Source organism: Thermobia domestica, chromosome 2 (assembly GCF_964235325.1).
Source record: "Thermobia domestica chromosome 2, izTheDome1.hap1.1, whole genome shotgun sequence".
Classification (NCBI taxonomy): Eukaryota; Metazoa; Arthropoda; class Insecta; order Zygentoma; family Lepismatidae; genus Thermobia; species Thermobia domestica.
In genome coordinates, this window is record NC_137455.1 from 168,614,682 (window position 1) to 168,633,384 (window position 18,703).

At 35.9% G+C, this 18,703-nt stretch overlaps 1 protein-coding gene across 1 annotated transcript in view; it reads left to right on the forward strand.

The window, feature by feature from the left end:
• The window catches only part of LOC145679251 (lachesin-like), a 987,796-nt gene that overhangs the window by 346,589 nt on the left and 622,504 nt on the right, over positions 1-18,703 (forward strand). The window contains exon 4 of the mRNA XM_081749839.1: positions 10,706-10,812. Within this exon, the coding sequence (XP_081605965.1) occupies positions 10,706-10,812 (107 nt within the window). The remainder of the gene's footprint in view (positions 1-10,705; positions 10,813-18,703) is intronic.

Sequence of the window (18,703 nt, forward strand, 5' to 3'; positions counted from 1 at the left end):
TATGGAAGAAAAAATGAAGTTGAGGAGGAGCAGTTCGGGTTGAGAAGAGGTAAGGGCACAATAGATGCTGTTGGATTATTAAGGGCGATCGGTGAAAGATTTATACAAAAAGAGAAAGAGGTGTATGTGATATTTATTGATGTAGAAAAGGCTCTTGACCGTGTGAACTGGGAATTGTTGTTCGGAGTTCTGAATAAGATAGGGTTGGAATGAAAAGATCGAAGACTCATCAGAAACTTGTCAAGTAAGTGTTAAGATAGGGCAAAACCGACGGAAGAGAGTGCAATTGGAAAGGGAGTTCGACAAGGATGCTGCCTCTCGCCAACACTATTTAATGTCTATCTAGAAAAGATATTGAAAAAGAACCTATATGATGATGACGTCACTTCGGTAGGAGGTAGAATGATTAGATGCATGAGATTTGCAGACGATATGGCGCTTGTTCCAAAATCTGAGAAGGAAATCAATAAAATGTTAGAAAACCTGAGGATGGGCTTTGAAGAATATGGGATGCAAATAAATGTTAGAAAGCCAAAAGCCAAAAGGTGATTGGAACGAAGAGGTATGTGTCAAATATAAAAGTGGGAGGGGAGCAAATAGAACAAGTGAATAGTTTTCGATATCTGGGTAGTATTCTTAGTAATGGCATGAAGTACGAACGTGAAATAAAAGCAAGGATAGAAATGGCGAAAGAAGCCTTTAGGAAGAAGAAGGTCTGTCTTTGGACCTTGAATAGAAAGTTGAGAAAAAGACTCATAAAATGCTTCGTGTGGAGTGTTGTATTGTATTGGACGGAAACGTGGAAATTACGTAAAAGTGATGAAAAACGACTGGAAGCCTTTGAAATGTGGGTGTGGAGAAGGATGGAAAGAATTAGTTGGGTCGAGCGGAAAACGAATGAGAGTGTGTTGGAAATGGTGGGGGAGAAAAGAACATTTTTAGATATTGTTAAGAAGAGGAAGAGAAACTGGTTGGGACATTGCCTAAGAAGAAATTCTATCATGAGGGACGTCCTAGAGGGTATGGTGGTGGGAAAAAGAGGGAGGGGTCGAAGGAAACTACAATTAATGGATGATATATATAAACGGAAAAATCATACGTGAAGACGAAGAGGTTAGCGGAGGACCGTGGAGCACGGAAGCTTGCCAGCTGCTGCAGGTGACCTGCGAGTAACGGCAGAATACCTATGATGATTATGATGATGATATACTGTATCTTAAGTGAAATAATATTTTTTTCAAAGCATGCCTGAAGTGTGTTGATGATTCATGGATTTCTGACAACTTCTGAAAATACCAAACTAAAGAATAACGATAGTTCTCGATTAAGACAGGTTCTCTTTCAGTATAAGTAGAACAAAATGAAATGAAATCTTTGAGTTTTACGTCCCACGGTTATGCCGGTTAGGCTAAAGGAGACGGTGATTATGAGAAATGAATGAAATGGTGGAATGAAGAAAGTGGGAGGAAACGGGAGAACCCCAAGAAAACCCACGCACACGGTGTTTGTCCACCACAAAGTTCACTTGGCGGGAGCAGGGTTTGAACCCGGGACCCCATGTACTAGAGGTGAACGCTCTACCACTGAGCCACCGCGGCCCCCATAAGTAGAATAAGTACAGTATGTACCTGAAAACAAGATTCATTATATTATATACCGCAAAATAAGATTGATTATATATCTACGAACAAAAAGTTAGTTTAAGGTTACAGTGATGATAAAGTTTGGCAACTTTCAGAAGCAAATACTGCTAAGGATCATGAAAAAAAACTTGCCTTTAAATCGAACTTTCTGTTCAAAAGTAAAGAACAAAATTATTCCATGGAAAGAAACAATACTCCGTTGATACAGTACAGTATTTTAATGGCTAATTTGAGAATGTCTGTCCTCATCTTTTGTGGGATTTACTCCGAACATGGGTATATTTTTTATTTGCATTACCTTTAGAGTTTTTCTGCACAAGAATTGCGTGACAAGGACTTAATTTATGAAACAAGATACACAAGAATATATTAAGAGAGATTTCTTTAAATTTTAGCTATGAAAATAGTAGTGTTTCATCCCACCAAATCCATGTTTGCTCACACTTCATTTGGTAGTTCTATCTAAAATTTAGTATTGATAAAACCAAGTATTTAACTGAAAAGATGTAAACAAAAATGAAGTTTTTACACACAATCTACCTCTAACAATATGGTAGTTTTACTTTGTAACACTAAACTACTATAAAATATTTATAAAAGAATATATAATAGAACTATTTGTACCCTGAACTTTATGTAAATTAATGCGTTACGCTGGGCAACACAATTTGAAAAATTCTGGATTCAAGTCCTGCTTCGGCATCCCTCGTGGCGTGTCTTTCGCTGGAAGACTTGGGTTCAATTCCTGGTGGAAAAGTTCATATGATTCGAATACCTCTTTAAGTTGTAGGTCTAGGACTCCTATAACATCGCTACTGAACGGACTCTAAACTGAAATGAAGGCAAAAGTTGAGTACATTTTCACCATGGGCATGATTACTTCTATTTAATATTTCTTTTTATAATTTTCATTACTTCTGTGTTTTCAATATCTCTTTTAGCCCACAAATCATAATCTTCGGAAGAAAAATTAATTACATATGCTCGTCTACATACGTCTTGGTAATTTCATAAATCTGGCTATCCATACTCCACTTTCTCTCTTCCTAATAAGAAAGAAATGTTTACCTTCTGAGTGGCTACCTAATCTGGAAACAACAGTTAAGTCACTAGCGGTATATGCACTCTATAGGTCAAGAAAACAGAATTTATTACTTTCATGTTCGATCGACTTAAACCAATGGGAACAAATTATAAGGGGAAAAGTTCTGATAAACATACATTTCCTCAGTATTCAGTGGTTATCACTAAAAAAGGGGAACTGTATCCAACTATCATTATTTTTTTAAAAATTTTTTGAGTGTTCCTGTATTTAGAAAGAATATAAGACTTTTATACCATTTTTCATCTTTTCAGTTAGGCGTTCTGCTGTGGTGAGCCATCCTCAATAAACATGCAGACGAATCCATCGTGCATTTATATCGGTTGCGATGTAATAGGAATCTTGATGCTCGGGGCAATTATTGTTAATTGCTTCAGCTGTCAAAATAGTACACTTCTTGACATTGTTATTATTATTTATTTTTCTTGTAAATACCTAATATATTCTATTTAAAAATAAAATAAAAATAAAACTGATTTTTCAATTATATATTCAATTCTGCTACACCAATAATAGAATATGAAATTTCTAATCAAAAATGTAAAATATTAATTTTGCTTCTCACTTCAGTATACTCCACTTTCACACCTACAACTAATATCGATAAAGCTCCAAATCATTTCGCATCCAGTATTGTATATACGATGGTCAGCAGAAGTACTTTCTCACTAATATCTTTGAAATGCAATTTCCAATTACGAATGGAGTATATATCTCAGGTGTTTATAATTAAACTTTGTGTTCAGCATAGTATAGCACGGGCTGTAATAGGCGTAGAAGTATGAAACGTCATAAATATGCTAATTAAGCAATGCCTCAGTAGTTGTTCAAAGCAAACAATTATTTCTAATTTTAGTCACAAGGTGAAAATGTAGTGCTGTAGGCAATTAGAACGTGACATGGGTACAAAAAGAAAGCCATGACAAATGAAGCACATGATAACAGTGTTTCGAGCACGTATATTAGGAACTGTGATCACTCTATCTGTTCTCTGTGGCTTCCCGACTCAGCAACATTCTGTATTCGTAAATCGGAATGGTCGACAGTTGCTTGCACCAATTTCTGATGAAATTATAGAGACATTTCGTTCGATGTTTGTCTTTGGATCAGGCCGAGACCAATACGTCCCTGATAGGCACGATCTTTCTAATATCCCTACAACTTGAGGTCACATGAATTTAGGTCGGGAATATTGCAGACCACTGACATGGAAATTGCCTAGATCAGCCTTTCCCAACCGGAGGAAATGAAAACAAAATTCTTAATTATATAGCAACCAAATTGCAAGACAGGAAATATGTGTATTTGAATTTCACATTACTATGAACCTCTACAATGGAAAACATACAGTAATTGTAATATATTATTGTACATACATTACTATCACATAGATTGTATTTCGAAAACAGAATTTTATTAATGTTTAAAAATTGTGACGAATATTAACCATGTTAATAAATCATAAGTTTCACATTGTGTTACTTGTCGGCACATTTTTTAATGTTGAAAAAATGTATTTATTATCATTGTTATGACCATTATTGCTTCTTTATTGTTACAGGTTATTTCGTAACTTGAAATTTTAAAATCTCATTCTATCCTTTCGACAAAGCAAACACTCATACAAATCTCCGCCATCTGTTTTAAAAGTACAAGAAGTTTGTTTGTCCTTTGTTATTTAGTGATCTTCCTTAGTGAAAGGTTGGATACAGTCTTCGAAAAGGAAAGTGTATTTTTGAAAACCTGAGTCCTATGTTTCACTGGAAGTGTTTTCTATTTTTGAATTTGAATGAAAAATAAGCATAATGCTTTGCGATGGGAGAAAACCAGTGATTGAGCTTTATTCTCTGTGACAAGGTGGTCAGTAATCACAGGAAAAAATACGACGGTATTTTCTACTTACAAATAATAATAATAATAATAATAATAATAATAATAATAATAATAATAATAATAATAATAATATCTATGAGTATGCCGCGAGAATTCAAGTTACACCCGCAGTGTGCCGCAAGTTGAAAAAGGTTGGGAAACGCTGGCCTAGATACTATCTAGTCGTTACTGAAAGTTTGTCGCATTAAATTTTTCACCTGGCAAGCGACATGTGATGTTTGCTTCATCTTGAATAGAAATAATGTTGTAGTTGCAGTTTAGTTCCTACAAAGCTGGAAACACGAGTTGCACAAAGAAGTATGCAAATGTCACGGTACCGGTACACGTAACACGTCCTTGAGGTGCCACCTTCTCAAAGACACAAGAATAATGAACGAAGGAGCCTGTGAAACTACACCAAACAGTCACGTAAGCTGGGTGCAATGGTTAATCCTGCACAACATCTGGATTAGCGGAACAAATATGCGATAGTTCTGTCTATTCACTTTATTGTGCAGAGTGAATTGTGCATCCTTAGAGTATATAATATTCTCTGGTCACATGCTATCCGCTTATATGCTAGGCAAAAACACAGGAAGAAACTAATGGCATTATGTAGAATCTCGGGGTTGCAATTAGTACACAGTACGAACCTTGTTAGGATACCAGTGTACAATGCAGCTCAAAACTTTGTCAACTTTTGAACAGCGGAGAGAAAATTCACGTGAGACAGCTCAAGCATTTGTTGCAGAATTTGAGACTCGTGCTGCACGATCTGCTACAGCAACCTTGTCAGCAACGTCTGTGGGAATGGACTTCCTTCTTTTAGTAGATGTGATATATTCACCTGTTTCCTCGAATTTCTTCTTCATTTTCTTTAGCCCATTAATTGGCATTGGTCCTCTTTCCAGTCCTTTCTGTCAGCGATATTATCGCAATTCAACTTTCCTGTTACTGACATTCTGGAGCTTCACTAGCAGTGCCTGTCTCTCCTTTCAATAACCATTTCGTTTCACAGGAAAAAGTTCAAACCTCTTAATTTTCAAACAAATATTTACTTCACAAAAGGGATTAGCAACATGCATCACCAAGCAACAACCAAAACACACACTACGGCTAGGCAATCCAACCGACAGAAGAACATACTGACGTCAGAGCTGCGGAAAATTCCACGTTCTCTCTGCCCACAGGTTCATATTGTCACATGATGAAAAATTCGAACTGATTGTTTGTTTTACATAATTTGCGAGCGTATTGCCTAATAATTAGCATATGAGTGAAGTTTCTGGCTCCTATGCTTATTACAACTGTGCTGAAACACCTCAAAGAATGTTAATTTAATTATAAGCACTTCTATATTTGTGCGTCAGTAAAACTGTCTGCAAGTTGACCAAGCAGATTACAAACTATTGTAAAAACAACATGGACAAATGTATATTTAAGTGTAGACTACAACTATATAATCTACTAGGGCACTTTAGCTCAATACAATAGCGCCGCAAACTTGTGATGGGTAGGGTTCTTTGTTAGACCTTGTCATTACACCTCATATTTGTAATAGTTGGTTGTGAGATGAATTTTGTAGGGGAGAAACGGTTTCTGTCTCTCTTGAACCCGAGTGGGGGCGAAGTTGTTGGTTAGGATTGAGTTGGTATGGTTTAGGTGACTGATGTCCTGCTGGATTTCGTGTGTGGAGCATTAACAACAAGTTTAGTCTTTTCGCAAGAGGCAAAGGGAGGGGCATAGACACGTTTTGGGGTGTAACAAATTTTCTTAAAAGAGATAGTATTATAGTACTTGATATATGAAAATTATACGTCTAGGGGGACAGTCGGGAATAAGGCAAGCGTGTGTAACTATCGGGAGCGCTCACCCCTTTGCTCTACTCTGGCGTCGTCACTAGTAAAGTGTCGAGAAGTTGTCTCTAAAATTGCCAAAATTGTTGCGCAATGACTTCTTAGACGTATGGTATGTTGAGATCCTCATGAAGTTAGACTACAGTTGTATTCATCGACAACGAGATAATTCTTTCAGCATATTTTGTACCCATTAACGATAAAATTGATAGGATGGAGCTATGCCTCCACATTGGATGGGCGTAGAGAAGAGACCTGAAAATCATGTGTAGAAATACGTGAATATCCCTCCGTTAGTGTTCTCACGGGTCTTCCGTTACCTTAACATTCCTATTCAAACATTTGTTCCACACTTACTCACTTATATTCATTATTCGTCTCCTTTAGACTAAATTGTGTAATACTGAGAAGATAAATTAAAGATTTCATTTTTTGTATTACATATTTTATTGTCCTTTTGAGTGTCACAAGTTAAATTAATACTTTCACGTACAGCGAATTTACCATCAAAGTTGCTAAAACAGACAGATCTGTTGTATGAAGAGATATAAATATGTGTATGCTTTCGGCAACAGAGGAGTCAATGGATAAAAGATAATAATTATTACAATTATCTATTTCAGTTACTGTAAAGATATGTATATATTCTTCAACTTCCTTATTTCCTGTTATTGCTTGCTTCATTTAGTCTACAAGAAACTGAAGTGAATAACTTTGATCATAAATCTTTGGTTTTATTCGATCCGAAACATTTAGTCCCGTCGCCCATCATGTAAACTTGGCAAAAACTAGGCACCTGTCGCGTTGTGGGCGGAGGGAGAGAGAGAGAGAGTTTCCCTTTATTAACCTCATTTAGAGGCAGGAATAATAGCAACGGTAATAAAATTAATAGAGACAATGTTGCTTCTGCCGACTAACTCTCATCTGATAACAGGAGCATAAATGAACTCTTGAGGTAAACCGCCCATTTCAGTAAATTAAATTTTGCGCTCCGTTGGAAATTAATATTAAGGAATGGCATGCTCTAGCGAAAGGGTTAGCTTGTTTTTATCTTCTTTCTCTTTTAAAAACTTTTTTTTCTCTTTACCTTAAACCCTATTGTTCCGCGCCTCAAAATTTCAGGGTGCCAATTACTCATCACGGTAATATTAGTTTGGTTTTTTTTTTTTTCGTGTTCATGTAACATGTTACAGATCAAGGTAATATTAGTTTTATTACAAAGTAGTATCTATCTATATCTATATCTATATATATATATATATATATATATATATATATATATATATATATATATATATATATATATATATATATATATATCATGTGTGTGTGTATGGACATCAGGCGTATGTGGTGTCATCATTAAGAGAGAACAAATAGCAATAGATGCAATTCGCTCAAGCAGAACAAAAACTATTAATTATTATTGACAACTAATAACAGTTTTTATTGTGATAAAAAACATATTGTACTCCACTTTCTCGAAAAATACGCGTACAAATTTAGCTTCAAATGTGTCATTTTATTTAGATCGGTACGATTTATTGATTGATATATGAGTAGCAGTGAAAAAGTTCCCGGAATGTGGTTGTAGTTTGGGAATTTGTGATGCAGCTACAATGAATCTTGGGCAATGCAGTTTTTTTTTATCTAATTATTAATTTGATAAATGTGAACACGTCTTAACAGGTAGTGTACGATTAGTGTGGCTGAACTTAGGAGTGTGTGGTGATCAGTTGGCACAATTTCAGAGATCGACGCGAAGTGCAAACATCATGTTCATGTACAAATTGGGCAAAAATGATTTCAAAGAACTTGATAGCTTTAAAAACAGCTTAGCACCATCGGATGTTTGGCTCTTCCCAAAACTAAAAATGATGTGGAGCATTATAGTCAACAAGAAAAGAATATAAAGCGACGGCTGAACTTCGGAACATACCAAAAGATGGCTTTCGTCGGTGTTTCCACAATTGCAAGAGTGGCGAAGCAAGTGATGTGTGTTCCAGATGTGCCTACTTTGAAGGCGATTAAGTAAGCCTGCACTTATATTGTAGTAATAAAGATCTACAAGAGGATTCCGGGAACTTTCTGACTGCTCCTCGTATGTGTTATCTTTCGACAATATTGCTGTTAAACAAGAACTAAAGTGTAAGTGTTAATCATCATATTGTGCTATTGTCTCATTAACCATCCTGAACACTGTTCTCTTGATATTGTCATATTGAAGAGTATGAATGAGAATATAGTTTAGATCAGTTTCACCTCACTGTAAATAAATAAAACATCATTCAAATACTTTTAGTACAGATGTTGATGGGGAAATATATCAAGTGTGCTTCGAGTGTCCAAAAGCGTTCATTCTCCGAAAACAGTATCTAGTATGGCATATTTAAAAAAAAAATCTCGGCAAACAGTTAAAAACAAAGTGATGACATATATTTTGTACATTTTGTACATATATCTGGGACATACTTGGACAAACACAATATATATTTACAAGGAGGGAATATGTATCATCTGGAGGTGTTCGAAGGAGTGTCGGTAATGTGCACAGTGTCCTTTTGTGTCTAAAAGTAGTTTTTTTTTTCAGTGTTTAATAGGTAGATGGTTGTCTTGCAGCACTAATTTGTAGAATTACAAAAAAGATGGATTTTCTCAAAGTCTATGCATGAAATTGTACACTCTCTCTTATAAGTTTGTTCAGTTCATTAACAACTATCGATTAATCTATTAGTATACCTTATCTTTAGACAGTTCCTTCCTATTAAAGGCTAATAATGCTGTGGAATTTGTTAGACTATGAGTTTTTTGTACATAAACGTTCTTCTTGAGGAAGAAATATTTTCGTTTAATATTTATTCTTTCGCCTTTTCAATTCTATGAATGAGGCTTATTTCCTTTGCAACTAAACAAACACGTTCGTTTTTAAAAGTAAAATTCGATTTTCCATCGTCTCTTTCAGTACCATGGCTATATGAAACAATTAGACGTACCGTATGAAACAATTAGACGTCAAGACCACTTAGAAAGTAATATGTGCCCTACCCAACAATAAATGTTTCAGAATCCTAAAGTACTCACGAAACTACTTTTATTGAGTTTCTCTACGGGCATTTAATTGGACGTACTCACCAACTATATTTATAGAAACTGTTGCGGAAGTACCGCAGGATTCTGAAACATGGATATTTTGATAGGTTACATACTAGTTCCTAAGTGAAGTCTTGACCCGACTACGGGAGATCCCATAATTTTGGAGCTATGGGCCTTTCAAGTTCATTTTTTCATGTTTTCGGTAGCCTATAACTCCGAAAGGAAGCATTTGTGCACAAAGGTTGGTCTATACTTTTTGTCTTATATTGGTGTCAGAAATCACCTCCCAAACGTTGTCGGTGTTGTTTTGAAACACCCTGTATATTTGCTCAATCTTACCTTTCATAGGATAATATAGCTAAGATAATGCTTTCTGCGCTCCTCTAGTACTATTTTTAGTGATCCGTCATTTATTCTGAATAGAACCCGCTATTATGCATATGAGAATTTTCGTCAGGAAATTGGAGATATAGCTCTTCCAATAGAAGTTTTTATTTATTTATTTATTTATTTTTTATTTAATGAGACGGGACATCATTTTCACAACACACTTTCAAGATAAGATACCCTCGACTGAAACTTCATGAGTATCTCTAGCGCTTATCGTTTCCAAGATCTAAGATTACATTCAACTAGTTTCTTTAATAATGAAGAAACTGCATTCTTGACGAATATACACGCATATTCGCTAGTTTATGTTGTGTTGTGTTTGTGTGTGTGTGTGTGTAAACTTTACAAAAAATGGGTCAATTTCACAATTTTGTTTCGTTTAAGATTATTTTTAAGAGGATGTAGTGAATTCATATCATGCTTCATCGTAAAGTAGAGCCCTCCTCGAGTTGCTTATAGGTTATACACCCCGTAAGTTACGGCACTGACACAAGCTTTTATGTGAACTACGAGAAATAATATTATAAATAGAATTGAATTTAGCGCGGTGGGTTACAACCATCTGGCTAAATTGAGTTTCTAATAATGGGACCCATCGATGAACCTTTAGGATTTCACAAACTGATTTATTAATTTATTTAATGAAGTGTCTTTATTATTTTTTTTTTTTTAATAGTAGCATTATGTTTTAATGTAAGTGCTTGTTACAGCTGTATGAGCTACGAAATATTTTTCTTTTGTCTTTTTAGCTCTAACAGAAGGGCCAAAGTTTGCTGAACCAATTCCGAATGTGACGGTGGCTGTTGGTCGAGACGCGTCACTGCCCTGCGTCGTCGAGAATCTTGGCGAGTATAAGGTAAGTGATGAAAACATAATTGCGTCGAGAGGCAGACTTATAATATTTTCTTTCTGTTGCCATTTATCGTTCTAAATGATACGATTGTCTAGCAATACAGTGTTTTCTATTTCAATGCAAGTTATTTTTAGTTTTTACGATTACAAAATATAGAAAAAAATTGAAATTCACGAACAAGGGACAAAATATTATTAATTAGTTCGGGCTTAGGTCGTCATGCGTCAGTATTTATCCAAACATGTTCGCATTTTAAGAGTAAACATTTCTGCCCGTTCAATTGTTCCGAAATTCCCTGATTTGTTCGCATTTTCTAAGCTCAAGTCTATTGTCTTTCCAATATGGTCTATCATATGGGTAACAGCACACTATGAGAAATGTAGGAGCTAGCTATTTTGGTACGAATCGCTCTCGTAGCGTGTTGGGTCGGCTTCTCTTTCAATTTCTTCTGTATCTACGCTTCTGGTTGTTTCTGTCAAGTTTTGGTGTGTAAGTGTTTTGAGAACATATTGCTATATTTAAATATTTAAATGCTTTGAACTGGCATATCATGATCTTATTTTTTATCATTGTGTGCGTTACATTTACCTTCAGCCAAGTAAAAGAGACAGTACATGCTAAACAGGAAATGACATTATAAAAATGCACAATAAAATTACTTATTCAGCTTCAGCATTTTGGCATTTCAGAATATGGTAATCCCTAGTATGGTCCTTATTTGTACCTGTAGTTGTTTTTTTCAGGAGATAAATAAATTATCTGCTGTTACAAGGTATAAAATCCTTTCGCATTAAAACTAACTTACGAAAGTAAGCATATAATATTAACAAAACTGAACATTTTTCAAGTTTGAAGCTAATCAAACAAATTTTAAAATATTAGTAAACAACTGTTTTCCTTAAGTAGTATTTATTTATATCATATTTGAGGTATATCAGTCAATAACCATCAAAACCTTGCCATATTACGATATTTATATTACTACTACTACTGCTGCTACTATTATTATTATTATTATTATTATTATTATTATTATTATTATTATTATTATTATTACTGTTAAAACAACAACAACAACAACAACAACAACTACTACTACTACTACTACTACTACTACTAATAATAATAATAATAATAATAATAATAATAATAATAATACAATTCTACGATTTAAGGAGCCCAAGGGTTAATCACTCCAGAAAACAAAATAACGCCATCGTCTCTTTGTTGATCATAACATTAGGTTTGTGGGTTACGTCGAACTGCAATTGTCTTCTTCCATCCACATTTAAGTTCCACTCCCCTCCAACAGCTTCTTCTATAACAGGCATGTGTAAATTGGAATACAAGCATAGTGGACTTATTGGCATCGAGGGCCGTACGAGACAATGTATAAAATTTTCACAAGAATAGAATAGCTATAATCAATACAGAAGCTTATTCTCGTACAACATCAGAGGAATGTTAAAATTGGTTTGTCGGTTACCAAAAAAATATACTTACTTAAGAAAAAATAAAAATCTTACTTATGGCGAGTTTTGAGGCACAAAGTTGGGTGGAAAGAAGTGATGCTAAAGAGAAACACTGGCTTCTGGATTGTTTTCTCAGCGTTGTAAGTCTGACCGCGCGTTCAAGGATTGCAGTTTCTATTCAGTTTAAAATATTAGGTAAGGAAGACAGTTTAAATAATGGTTCAGACGGGCCGCATGAAAAGAATTAGTGTGCCGGAGCCTGCCCTAGAGCCGGTTGTTGCACATGGCGTTTCTGTAATCATGATTCGCACGCGTTTTCCATCCGTATCTTTTAGTTTTCAAGAAGTAGCATGGAATGTAACATAAAAATTATATTTTATATTTCTACCTTTCATTTTCTTTGATGTTTTGTCTGTCTCTCTGTCTTAATATTTTTAGCTTCCGTTGAAATATCTGTTAAGTTACAAAAGCCACCACATATCTTATGTGGCATTTACAGATCTTCTTAATTTTCGTTTTCTCACTTCTTGAGCCAAACCTGGAAGATAACTCCTCATTCTCCTGTACATTTTTCATTTTTTGCTCTTTCTCTTTTCCTCTTAACAGCTTTGTTTCTCCCTCCCTTCTCTTATAACTAGTTGCTCGAAGGAAGAAGCTTCCTGTATAATGTGAAGGTGATTAAGGATTATTTTCATTATATTCAAAAGTGCTTGAAGCCCGCAGATATAGAGAGAAAGAGAGAGAGAAATTAATCCTTTGTTGAAAGAGAAAGATCTTTCGTATATATATATATATATATATATATATATATATATATATATATATATTATATAGCTACCTCCCTCTGCACTCTGCTTCCCATATACATGTCCCTACCACTCATTTTACACTTCGTTCCACCTCATCTTTTCACAAGACCACCACGACCTCATCCCTATAAGATCAGTGAATACTTAGCAATTTATATGATGGTCTCAATATAAGACTTTTTTCGTGTTCTTTCCTTTTTTTTTTTTTTTTTTTGGAAAAATCTTCTATAAAAAGACATCCCAGCCTGTTTTCTTCTTTCTATCCGTTTCTTGCTTCCTTCAGTTTTAACCTTTTCGTGGTAGGCTCCTTCTCATTGCACTATTAGCGTCACCATCAGTGTACCTAGGCTCAATCAATATGGACGTCTCATATTTAAAAGAGACGTTCTTTCAATGACCAAAATCGTCTTTTTATCCTTATCATTACTACTTTACAGTAACAGTACTACCATTCTTAGTAGTAGTATTATTACTACCTCTACTAGCAGCAGCAGCACTAGGAGAAATAGTAGTAATTGTGCTTCACTCCTTCTCACCTAATTTCTCTTTTGATTTTAAATTGAATCACACTTTCCTTTACTCTCTCTTCGTCTCTCTCTCTCTTTCTCGCCCTTTTCTCCATTAAAGCTGAACGCCAACATAATTAGCTAACATTAGATAGAACAAGCGTTGAGCAATTCGTTTCCATCATCAGCGTCATCATCAATGTGATGGATTTTCTTTCCAAAAGAGGCTACGTCTAACATACAAGGAGAGAAAGTAAGAATGAAAGACAGTGAACGAGCGAGAGAGAAAGAGAGATAGAGAGAGTCAGGAGATGGGTGCGTAGGTGGGAAGGGGGAAGAAATTGGTGGAAAAGTAGATGGTTTTGGAAAGTGAAATGTAGTCATTACATTACATTGTCTTGTAAAGAGGAACAAACTGTTATTTTGCTCCACCTGTTTTTATTGATTCCAGAAATCAATCTAATTTCTCAGGTTTATGGAACGTAGTCATATTATTATCATCATTATTTTCTAAACATTACTGGCAAGCCATGAATTATCCCCATATACAACGGTGAATGCTAAATCTGTTTTCTTTCAAGTGAAACTCTTTGATTTCAATTTTAACTACAATAAACTACTAGAAACTAACTAACCACTGGCGTGACATCCCATTGCGGGCCTAAGCCACTCCAACGCCATCTGTTAGGACCGGCTAAAGCTACATCCAGTCTAACAAGTAGTCAGCACGTTGCGTTGCCCGGTCTCTAACAGACGAATCAGGTGTTTTCTACACCTAGTGGCCGTCACGTGACTCCCCAGTTTGCCTCACGAGTGGAAGCCGAAAATTGGGAAGCACCAACCGCGAATCGAACCCGGAACCATATAAACGTGAGTCCAACGGTCTACGGAGTACCCCAACAAACTACTAAGGAAGGATAAATAAGTCAATCTCTTTATTTACACAAGTTAGTTTTCTTTCTCATAATGAAACTACGTGGGTAACCTTAAAAATTACATGGAAGCATTATTCTGACTAGTGTTTCCGTGACAGTAAATACAAACCAAACCCCGATCGCTGCTCCCTGTTTCCGTTTCCGCTCTAAGAAGATCAATATTGAAACCGGAAGTTCTAGTGAATTTAAAACCACTTCCGGTTTTAGATAAGACTGATAAGAGAAGAAAAGGATATGTTCTTGGGACACCTAATTGACAGAAAAGCTGTCTTTTGCTATTGTTTATCGCCTTTTCTCTATTGTTATTAACATTAAAACTAGAAATGGTAAATATTCTACCGCTTCAGGTTGAAACAGAGAGACAACAACGGGCTGGAACCTATTCCTGAGGAGCTGAACCCATATCAGAAAAAAAAACTAACAGGCGTTTCTCGCTCTGTTTTACCGTTTTTCATTTTTTTACTCATACCTGTTGACAGCCAGCCAGATGGACATAACGATTCCCACATTCATGCACACCATAGCTTAGGGTCCTAAAAGAAAATAAAAAATACTTTTGGAATAAATATATTCAATAAAGCACAGAATGAGCTCTTAAACAGAAAGGCGTAACGTAAAAGATATTGACACAAAATTTTAAAATTATTACCTAGTATTAATAATCAGTCCCTTATTGTTTAGTGTTGCTCAGTTAAACATTCTAATTCTTATTCTTGAACTTTCTTCACTAAGCGATAATATCAGGGACATGCCGAAAGTTTATAGATGTTCTTTGAAAAATCAAATTATTTACATAAAACCTTTCACAATTCCTCAAAATAGTCCCTACAAGCATCAATATACGATGGAATATCCAAAATTTCTAATTATCGCCATGAAAAGGAAAACATACAATACTCACTGTAATTGGTCAAAGTTTGTTCTTCTCCACGTAGTCTCTCCGCAGAGTCACATTTTCCCCAGCGTTTTTTAACCTTTTTCAAGCCCTCTTTGTAAAAGTCCTCCGATTTGCTCGAAAACCACAGTTTCACTTCGAAAATGACATCCTCGCCGCCACCTCAAATCGCCGACCACGAAGTGGTTTCTTTTATCTCGGGAAAGAGGAAGAAGTCACTTGGCGTAACATCAGGCGAACAAGGTGGATGCGGCAAAAGTTCATAGCCTAACCGATGGGCGGTGGCAACGTCGCGTCGTGGCGAGTTTGCTTCTGAAGACGTGTCAACAAGAAAGGAACCCATCGTGCAGATACCTTATTCATGTGCAGTTCCTCATGAATAATTCTCCACGCACTTCCGTAACTTAGTCCAGTCTCCGCCATCACTATTTCCGTGGTCTATCTTCTGTCTTCGAGTATAACGGCCTCCATTTTCTCCACCATGCCAAGATCATCTTTGATTGATGATCTCCCCGCTCGTGGCTGGTCTGTGAGGGACATGTAACCACTTTGAAAGTTCCGGTTCCGCCCCACAACCGTGTCATGTGATGGGATTTCATCCCTATAGATAGTTTTCATGGTGTGCATTGTTGCCCTTCAAATGGGGGAACTTTATGACACTTTTACTTCAATTTTGTTCATCATGAGGTTGATGTCTTCTACAGGCTGTGGAAAGAAAAATACTTTAGACAAATATTTGATATTTACACATGTATGCATAGAAATGATACTGATTACGCACAAATGATTTCATGTAAATGGTAATTAAAACTTCTGAAAACCCTCTCGTACATTTGCATTCTTAGAAACTACGAGTGAAATATTTTTAAAATTTCGTTTTTGAAATAGAAATGTCATCTTTATATGCTGCCATAGCCTCTTTACTTATTTGAAAGCAGCATTTTTGGGGCATTACCTTGAATTTTGAGAAGAAGGCAAAGTCACACGGAGGCAAATACGGAGAATAAGCCGGATGCGTTAGAATAAGGACTCTTATTCCGAAGTTTTCTCTCCTGTGTGTGGCAGTGCAATGTCGTGATAAAGATGAAAGTGAGACAGTGGGAACTTTTGGAGGGCAGATTTCTAAGCTTCAGTGACACTTAGAGGGCAATAAGTAACCTACCATCCTTCTGTCGCTGTATGTTGATTATTTAACTCTACAGATGCTACATGGTGAGTCTTAGAGAAATAAGATGCCACGATAACTTTATCTACGCTCGTGCTCATCATAACCACCGTAACTTTCCATAACCATAAAAAGACCCACCATAACTTTCAAAGGTGGAGTTTCACTTTGAAAACGCCACACTATCAACTGCCATTTTGTTTCGGAGTCATAGGTATAAATCCGTATTTTGTCACTTGTGGCAATATTAGAAACGACTTTACTTTGTTCCTCGAATAATCTTTTAAGCATATATATTAGTAATTTCCTTTTGGATGACTCCACTTTATTATGGAATTGTTTCTTTTCCTTTTGTAACGTGTTTACTATAATTATATGATCTTGTATACCGTCTATCAACTTGTATCCTCTTTTTCCACTGCATTATCTCTCTCATAATTCAGTGTATTTCAAGCACTGTTAGGTCATTTTTTTCTCTACCATTTCTGTTTAACAAACTAGCCTAACTTTATAATTGCTTTTGTTTTTCCGTTGTATTACATATTTCATACAATCTTGTCCACCCTTACGCTTGAAAATAATCTAATCATTTTATAGATTTCTTCTCTGTACGTGGTAATGCTCCGCACGAAATATTTCACTGACCTTTACTTGCCTTTTAGACAGTGGCTATCTTCTCTTCTATTCATTTAATCGCAATTTACCTTTCTCTAAAACTCGAAGGTCTTATTGTAGTTGTGTAACAGAAACTCTCAAGTTAAGAAGGTAAATATGTAAATTTTTTGCTGAATTGATAGTTACTTCAATTGCATGCTTTTCCAAATGAGTCTTAAGTTTGACAATCATTATCTAATGTCTGCCTTGAGTGAATCTTTGCCTATGGCTTCTGGACGTCTTGCATGGGGAACGTCCTGAAAATTCAGTGCTGTTCTCAAATTACATTTGTTTACTTGCCGTTATACTTATTTCTCATTTACTATATCTCTATTCTATATCTGGCAGATTTTGCTCCTTGTTTCACTAGAGTTATCTCAAGGTTTGGGTTCCCATATTTGATATGCTTTTACTATCATATCCATTTAACTGTAGCAATTACAACCAGTAAGCCGTAAGAGCAAGTGATAGCGAATATATTAATTTCTATTCCTTTCTTTTTTGTACTTCGAAATGAAAAAGAATACGTACAATGCTACAACGTGGAAATAAGAAAGTGCTATCTTGAAGTATTTCCTTATCAAAACATCTTTTTAACTGAACTCCTGGCGCAACAACCATTAGAGCCAGGATCTACAAGAGACGCTTATGCTTTTGATATTATGTTTGGACAGCACATTTTCTCCTCTGGATGTTAATGCTCGTTTTCTATAGTGGCTACGTCTGTCTTTCAAGTAGCTTCCCTACTGTCCTCACGACGTTAGGTTAGCACCACAATGCGAACGCCATCTAATGAGTACGAACATTCAACTATGTATCCTCGGACCAGCCCCGGCACTGCTTGTATTTTCTTATTTCATGGGAAGCGGTAATCAAAGACAGTTAGGGCTTTGACCAAATATTTTTCTGCGTATCTTATACATTTAACAGCCAAAGTATTATGACCATCCACTACTTTTTTTGTTGCAAAAAATAGGTTAACTAGACGTAAGATTCACGAGCCACAGCAGAACTACTCGCCAGACGATGACAGAGATCTTACTTAATCAACTAGTGTGATGTTCGTGCCTAGAATGAAGAAGATGAGCGATATATAAGAGTTTCTCAGGGGCCAGACTGTGATGTGATGACCAAATACTTGGAAACGAAATCTACATCTCATTAAAATGTCAGACGTCGTAGATTGTCTAGGCTGGTTAAAATTCTAGGGAGCAAATTGTGGCATAATTATCAGCAGACTTTGACAGACTTTAACAGTGGACAAAGCATGAGTCTGTCTGAGCACTCAGTTCACCGTACACTGTTAGATATGGGCCCCCGCAGTCGATGTCCCATATGTGTACCAACGTTATCAGCACGGAATCATTGATTACGACTGGAATAGATATTGATCCATTGTTAGTGGACGGCCGAAAAATAGCACAATATATGGAATGATAAATTACGACATTACCTTCA